General features: G+C 48.6%; 1 protein-coding gene across 1 annotated transcript; it reads right to left on the bottom strand.

Moving 5' to 3' along the window:
• Window positions 1-1,648: 1,648 nt before the first annotated feature.
• LOC147718761 (uncharacterized) lies at window positions 1,649-3,790 on the bottom strand. The gene is made up of 4 exons (XM_086966774.1): window positions 3,745-3,790; window positions 3,541-3,639; window positions 3,246-3,386; window positions 1,649-3,042 (listed from the first exon to the last, which is right to left on the bottom strand). The coding sequence occupies exons 1-4, from the start codon at window positions 3,761-3,763 to the stop codon at window positions 1,649-1,651; spliced, it is 1,653 nt and encodes a 550-aa protein (XP_086822900.1). The 5' UTR covers window positions 3,764-3,790.
• Window positions 3,791-8,086: the final 4,296 nt, after the last annotated feature.

Raw genomic sequence — 8,086 nt, 5'->3', positions numbered from 1 at the left:
TTTATGATGTGTAGTTTTAAACCTCTTTTTTTAATTTTTTTAATCTAACCCTAAACAGGCTATCCCTGTAATAGACATCACCGACGCCGAAATGCTAACCATACAAGCAGGTATATGTATTTAGAGTTGCATAGTTCTGTGTAGTTTTTATACACCATTGTCTCAGAAGTTCTGCTTTTTTCTAATGGTCTTCTCATGTGTGTATGCTTTTATAGATTATGACGCCGCTCTACAACTAGATTCTGATGATCTAGAGCCGTACCTGGGGGCTCAAGACGTGTCGCAACGTATTCAGGATAATGTGGTTCTTTCAGGTAAATTTAAAAAGAAAGGCCAGGGTTCTTTAAACTGTCTAAGACTTAGACTGTGCTAGCCCAAAAACCACAGGGGCGTACTGTAGGAGGGCTCCTCAGAAGGGACTGCTAAGGACTTGTTTATACCACAAATGTGATTATTTTTTCTTTGCAGGTTCCTCAGTGGCAAGCACGACCGACGCCGCTTTGCAAGAGGCGGCACCGCCATCAAAAGAAAGACCGTTAAAGAGGAAAGCCTCAACATCTGGAAAGGAACCGATGACGAAGAAAGGATCTGGGAAAAGACCTCTAAAAGGTGTGTTTTTACAAAAGGGGCGAAAAAACCGAACTCTGTGTTTTTTTCTAGCAGGTAGAAGGGGGGCAGCCGCCGGGTTGTAGGGATTGTGTAAAGGGGCCGTGTAGAAATTATTGTGGTGGGTGTCTATGGGTAGTGTAAGCATCTTTATACAGGTTCTTTATTTATTCTAATATATATATTTTTTATCTTACATTCTAGGAGCTGTTCAAAAGAACACCGCTGAAAATACAGGGGATGTCAAGAGGTCTGCGAAACTGTTAAGGGACATAACAGCGACCATTCAGAATGCAGAGCCTGCAGCAAAAGGTGTGAGTAGACGTGGGCGCCAGGACAAGCTCTGCACATACTACACGCACATACAGCAGAGAACCGGCACCGCTGTGAAATGTCAGATCAAGCCCTCTTCCATCATGTTGAACAATCCTACAGGAATGTCTATTCTACACAAGGAGGGGGACACCGGCAAAGACGTTCTTCCAACCGCAGACAAAGTTAGGTCTGTTCAGTGTAAAAGCGGTGCGGCGTCTCTGAACCCTCTCAAAGCCTCAACGGCATTCGCTGAAGATATTGTACATCCCCAAACTCCTAAAGCGAGACGCCTCTCAAGATCCGGGCTCAAGAAGAACTGTGGGGTGCAGACAGATCCCTTAATCAAGCCCCTTACGGCGCCGTCTCCTACGCATACCTTGAAGTCACCTATAGTTTTAAATAAACTAGAGGCTTCTGTAGAGGGGTTCCCCCTAGACCAATCCCTAAATCCTGCTATACACATGCCGGCTGTGCTTAGAAGCTCAGAGGCTGATAATGCGCCGCCCCCAGGCCTGGGGCATTGTACCGGTGCATGTGATTCAGGCGCTGCTTGTGAAAATGTATGATCCTGCTTGTGGGGTTCCATGTCCTTTTTACGGTTGAGGAAACGTAAGAAGCGCAGGGACCTTGTCAGAACTGTGTGGACCCTGCTGCTGTATTTAGATTTACGCTTACTTTTATTAACACTCAGGGCGTGTTGGGTCTTTAAGGGCCTACGTCGGCATAGTCAAGAGGGGATACTCCAAATGTCGGACACTGTTGTTTGGCACGTTTGTATGATCACCCTTTTACACTGCTCAACCATTTGTAGTATCTTTCGCTGCGCCTCCAGCCCCGATCTGTCAACGCTACCGCATACCCCTAGTTTTAAGGTGGCTGTGTTCACTTGTCGTTTTAACTTTCTGACCGCCAATTGTATGTTTTTCACAAGGGCCCCAAGTACCTCTTTTGGGTTTACAGAATCGTATTGCGGCGGATTAGGGATGAATACCGTGCCCGGTTGTACACCAGTCGGCAACACCCCTGGCCCACCACTCGCTCCATCCGTGGCAACACCATTCTGTAACTGAGGCACCGGAGGGTTCATAGAAAGAGGGTCCCAGTGCGAACACCCCGGGGCTGCCATGGAAGGGTCCTCACTAGATACAGCTTCTAAACCCTGATTTGACCAGTCGTCCCAACAGATACTATTGTCGCTGCATATTGCTGATGGTGATGGGTGGCTTACACTGGGTGCGGGGCTGGTTGGGTCGTATGCTCCCTGCGGGGGTATAGGTGACATAAGGGTTGGGGAGTGTAAATGTCCGTCAGAACAATTGTGGTCCCTATCGGCTAAGGAATTGTCGTGGTTGTGGGCAGGTGAATGTCTAACATCCGTATACAAATACCCATTGTGCGTGCTGGAAGGGCCCTTGTGCGCTGCTTCTGAGGGACTATCAAGTTTGGCAACCATACCCATCAATGCCTTGAGACCACCCCTGCTACCATTGTAAGGGGTGTTTGGGGGCGGCGCATTATCAGCCTCTGAGCTTCTAAGCACAGCCGGCATGTGTATAGCAGGATTTAGGGTTTGGTCTAGGGGGAACCCCTCTACAGAAGCCTCTAGTTTATTTAAAACTATAGGTGACTTCAAGGTATGCGTAGGAGACGGTGCCGTAAGGGGCTTGATTAAGGGATCTGTCTGCACCCCACAGTTCTTCTTGAGCCCGGATCTTGAGAGGCGTCTCGCTTTAGGAGTTTGGGGATGTACCATATCTTCAGCGAATGCCGTTGAGGCTTTGAGAGGGTTCAGAGACGCCGCACCGCTTTTACACTGAACAGACCTAACTTTGTCTGGGGTTGGAAGAACGTCTTTGCCGGGGTCCCCCTCCCTGTGTAGAATAGACATTCCTGTAGGATTGTTCAACATGATGGAAGAGGGCTTGATCTGACATTTCACAGCGGTGCCGGTTCTCTGCTGTATGTGCGTGTAGTATGTGCAGAGCTTGTCCTGGCGCCCACGTCTACTCACACCTTTTGCTGCAGGCTCTGCATTCTGAATGGTCGCTGTTATGGCCCTTAACGGTTTCGCAGACCTCTTGACCTCCCCCCTATTTTCAGCGGTGTTCTTTTGAACAGCTCCTAGAATGTAAGATAAAAAATATATATATTAGAAAAAATAAAGAACCTGTATAAAGATGCTTACACTACCCATAGACACCCACCACAATAATTTCTACACGGCCCCTTTATACAATCCCTACAACCCGGCGGCTGCCCCCCTTCTACCTGCTAGAAAAAAACACAGAGAGTTCGTTTTTTTCGCCCCTTTTGTAAAAACACACCTTTTAGAGGTCTTTTCCCAGATCCTTTCTTCGTCATCGGTTCCTTTCCAGATGTTGAGGCTTTCCTCTTTAACGGTCTTTCTTTTGATGGCGGTGCCGCCTCTTGCAAAGCGGCGTCAGTCGTGCTTGCCTCTGAGGAACCTGCAAAGAAAAAATAATCACATTTGTGGTATAAACAAGTCCTTAGCAGTCCCTTCTGAGGAGCCCTCCTACAGTACGCCCCCTCGGTTTTTGGGCTAGCACAGTCTAAGTCTTAGACAGTTTAAAGAACCCTGGCCTTTCTTTTTAAATTTACCTGAAAGAACCACATTATCCTGAATACGTTGCGACACGTCTTGAGCCCCCAGGTATAGCTCTAGATCATCAGAATCTAGTTGTAGAGCGGCGTCATAATCTATAAAAGAATACACACATGAGAAGACCATTAGAAAAAAGCAGAACTTCTGAGACAATGGTGTATAAAAACTACACAGAACTATGCAACTCTAAATACATATACCTGCTTGTATGGTTAGCATTTCGGCATCGGTGATGTCTATTACAGGGATAGCCTGTTTAGGGTTAGATTAAAAAAATAAAAAAAAGAGGTTTAAAACTACACATCATAAACAAGGCCTTACAGTTTGTTACATACACCTTAGAAAATGCCAATGATAAATTCAAAATTGAAAACAGCCTTGTCTGGACATTTAATTTTTAATAAGATCATCTCATACCTACACACAAGCCCAACATAGGTACACCCCTAACATTTTGCGCATATCCATAGCATATAAACCTCAAGTTGTTCTTTACAACCCTTTAATAAACATAGCGACATGTTAGAATTTTTACTTATAAACGCCAGTAACACCAGGATATCTCCTAGGGAAAAAAGCAGTCACAATCTACCCCTAAATACATTATACGCAGCACTGTGTACATTATATACACTCTCAGGGTTGCATTTTGAAAGGGCTGTCTGGGTAGAGAAAAAGCACGCATTTTAAAACGGGCTGTCTGGGTTGAGCAAAAACATGAGAAAAAACCCTGCGCCATAGCCTATGCTTCTGGGCAAATCACTTAATTTATTCATTTAGGCATTTATGTATGCATTTTTATATATAGCACAGGCTTTACCCTAAGGGGGGCAGAGCGCTTCATAATAGGAGCAGTACTGATGCATGCGGAGCAAATTACATGGGAACAAATTACAGAAGCAAGCGTTCAGTTACATTCTGCAATAGTGACAATTGTGAGCAAACAAAATGCCGTAGGTAGCAAAGGTACAGTACCGGTGGAAAAAAAGTGGCATGTGTGCAGGTTACAAAAGCTACAAAGTACAAGTAGATGTATAGTACTGCAATAAATGTCAGACCCTCAAGCACAAGAACAAACATTGCGTAGGCATTGGTGGCATTTTTGCAAGTATCTAAAGCAAACAAAATGTAAGAGATAGCAAACGGTTTGTTACAATGGAAAAGTGACGTTTGCATGTTACAAAAGAGTACCAAACACCGGTAAAAGGGTAATACGGCAATAAAGGGCAGCCCTTCAGATAGTGTATGAGCTATATAAAATGACCCCACAGCAAGAAATCTTGAAAGCTGGCCCTGCTGCTGCAAACACCTATATATATATATATATATTTTTTTTTAATTTATTGAATGCCCCCTTTGGGGCACAGCCAGCATGTAGGAAACTCGGCCTCAAGCTTCCTCGACGCTTTTTCCAGGACACGCCCTGCCGCTTCCGTGATGTCAGGGGTGTCCCCGGTGACATCACAGTAGGGTCGGGGCCTACCGCAGCAGCCGCCAGGAGGGAGCTACCTGGTCCCCTGCAGCGGCCGCCATCGGGTTCCACGTGGGATCCGTGGAAAAGCCATTGCCTGCCCCCAGAGCACATCCATCGGGAAGCGGGCTCTGTGGGGCTTCAATTTAAAAAAAGAGCCTCGAGCCCCCAGGACCCCCCAAAGCCATCCCGCAATGCCCCAGGATCCTGCACCAACCCCCAGAGCTCCACACCACTGCAGAGTGCTCCGGGGCTACATTTTTTTTTTTTTCAACGGATCCTCGAGCCAGTGCCCATAGGCTGCCCAGAGCCTTCCAGCCACCGTGCACCGGATCCTGCCGCAGGAGCCCCCAGAGCTGCTCACGGTACACAGCGGACTCTGGGGCACTTTTATTTTTTATAAAAGGGGGGGCCACGAGCCCACCACCAAGACTGCACAAACCCCGGAGCTCCACAGGGAGCTCAGCGGGCTCCGGGAATTCCTTTACAAAAATTGGAGCCTCGAGCCCCAGCACAGCCTTACAAGCCCCCAGAGTAGCATGCATGGCAGCGGGCTCTGGGGCCTTTATTTTTTATTACAAAAGGGCCTCGAGCCCCACCGGCCATGCCTCAGCACAAGTCCCAGAGCCCCTCACATGGCCAGAGGGTTCTGGGACCTTTATTGTATGAATAACGGGGCATGGAGCCCCACACAAATGCTGCCTTTATTTGTGTAAGGATGCTTGGGGCATGCGCACCCCATACAGAGGACCCTGCAACCACCTTACCACACATCGGAGCATCGCAAGGACCGCAGAGTGCTCCAGAGGTTTATTTAAAATATGTTGGACACTGTGACCCCCACAGATAATGCCACACACACCACGAGGCCTCCGAGGGCTCCTGGATACCCTGGCTGCCCCACTCAGAGGTTCACGCTGAACACCCCCAGAGAGCCCTTAATTAAACGGCCTTAAATGCAACTGGTGTCTGTAACACCCTCACCCTGACAACGCTGATGACCCTGCCTTAACATGGAGCACCGTGGACACTCCCAGCGCCCCAGGCCCTCCTTGAAAACCCTCCTTGCATACTACTGAGGCCCTGCCAGACCAGCATTCATCTTGTGAACCAGCTGTTGACCCCTGCCTATGCAGTGCCTCTACACATGTTGGTGAGTACTGAGTTGCATTATTTATTTATCTAGTTTGACCTGTATACAATGTATATTATTTAGGATGCTCTGACACCCATAGCCCCAACATCGCATTGTTATAGGTCTGTAGTATCGTCCATAAGAACTCCATCCGCATCTCTACCAGCTCTGACGTCAACCTTACCAGCGCCGAACACCTTCACTTCCAGATCCACACCGATCCCAAGACCACACTCAGAGGCACCCTCCTCTACCGACCTCCAGGATCCCGTGCACAATTCAGCGACGACATCACTGACTTTATCACCCCACACGCCCTCCCCTCCGAGGAATACATTCTTCTGGGAGACCTCAACTTTCACCTGGAAAAGAGCAATGACAGCAACGCCACCACCCTTCTGGACAATCTCGCCAACCTCGGACTCAAACAACTTGTCACTACCTCCACCCACATCGCAGGTCACACACTCGACCCTATCTTCTCCTCCAGCAAACATGTCTCCTTCAGTCACACCACAACTCTACATTGGACGGACCACAGCTGCGTTCACTTCACCTACAATAAGACCACAACACACAACCATCCTCAACCTACTCTACGAACAAATTGGAACAAAATCACCACCGTCCAGATCTCCTCATCGCTGCTTCAAAACCCCATTGTCCACTCCTCAAACTCCGACCAAGCAGCCATTAACTTCACTCAATGGCTATCCAACAGCGCCGACCTCCTAGCACCGTTGAAAAAACGTCAAATCAAACTAGGCAGCAAAAACGCCTCCTGGTTCAACGTTGATCTTAAGAAATCGAAGAAACTTAGTCGCTAAACTCGAGAATGCCTGGAAAAAAGACCCTAACAACAGCACCAAGGACGCCTTCAAAAACGCCACCCGCATACACCACCAACTGATCCGGACTGCAAAGAAAGCTGCATTCAAAGACCGACTAGACAACAACGCCCACAACAGCAAGGAATTATTCAACATCGTCAAAGAGTTTACCAACCCCTCAGCCAACTCCAACGACATCACCCCCTCTCAAGCTCTCTGCGACTCCCTAGCTTCGTTCTTCCACAACAAAATCGCAGACATCCACAACAGCTTTGACAATCAAGCCGGAGACCAACCCACTCTACCTTCTGCCGCATCTGCACCCCTCTTGAACATCCTTAACCACTGGAACCCAATCTCCACTGAGGACACCATCCACCTGAGGAACTCCATCCATTCAGGATCCCCCACTGACCCATGCCCTCACCACATCTTCAACAAGGCAGATTCCATCATAGCACCACACCTCCGGGACGTCATCAACTGCTCCCTCAACTCCGCCACCTTCCCGGAAAGCTGGAAACACACAGAACTCAGTGCCCGTCTGAAAAAACCCACAGCTGACCCCACCGAACTCAAAAACTACCGCCCCATCTCGCTCCTTCCATTCCCAGCCAAAGTCATCGAGAAAGCTGTCAACAACCAGCTCTCCGCCTTCCTCGAAACCAACAAATCCCTCGACTCCTCACAGTCCGGCTTCCGGGCCAAACACAGCACGGAGACCGCCCTCATCGCAGCAACAGACGACATTCGAACTCTACTGGACAACGGAGAAACAGTGGCCCTCATTCTACTCGACATCTCCGCCGCCTTCGACACTGTCTGTCACAGCACCCTCATACAACGCCTCAGCCACATCGGAATCCAAGGAAAAGCTCTGGAATGGATCACCTCGTTCCTCACCGGAAGAACCCAGAGAGTCCGCCTCCCACCATTCAAGTCAGAGGCCTCTGAAGTCATCTGCGGCGTACCACAAGGATCCTCACTCAGCCCCACCTTCTTCAACGTATACATGAGCCCCCTCGCGGCCATCGCACGCCAACACAACCTCAACATCATCTCCTACGCTGATGACACCCAACTGATCCTCTCACTCACCAAAGACC

This window comes from Lissotriton vulgaris, chromosome 4_1 (assembly GCF_964263255.1).
Source record: "Lissotriton vulgaris chromosome 4_1, aLisVul1.2, whole genome shotgun sequence".
In the NCBI taxonomy this organism is placed as follows: domain Eukaryota; kingdom Metazoa; phylum Chordata; class Amphibia; order Caudata; family Salamandridae; genus Lissotriton; species Lissotriton vulgaris.
This window is presented reverse-complemented; position numbering and strand designations above follow the sequence as displayed.

Bases quoted from the DNA above. Each gene is read 5' to 3' on its own strand.
- LOC147718761 (XM_086966774.1), bottom strand. The intron at 3,387-3,540 runs GTAAATTTAAAA...TTTTCTTTGCAG, and splicing joins GGATAATGTGGTTCTTTCAG to GTTCCTCAGAGGCAAGCACG. The intron at 3,043-3,245 runs GTGTGTTTTTAC...CTTACATTCTAG, and splicing joins TGGGAAAAGACCTCTAAAAG to GAGCTGTTCAAAAGAACACC.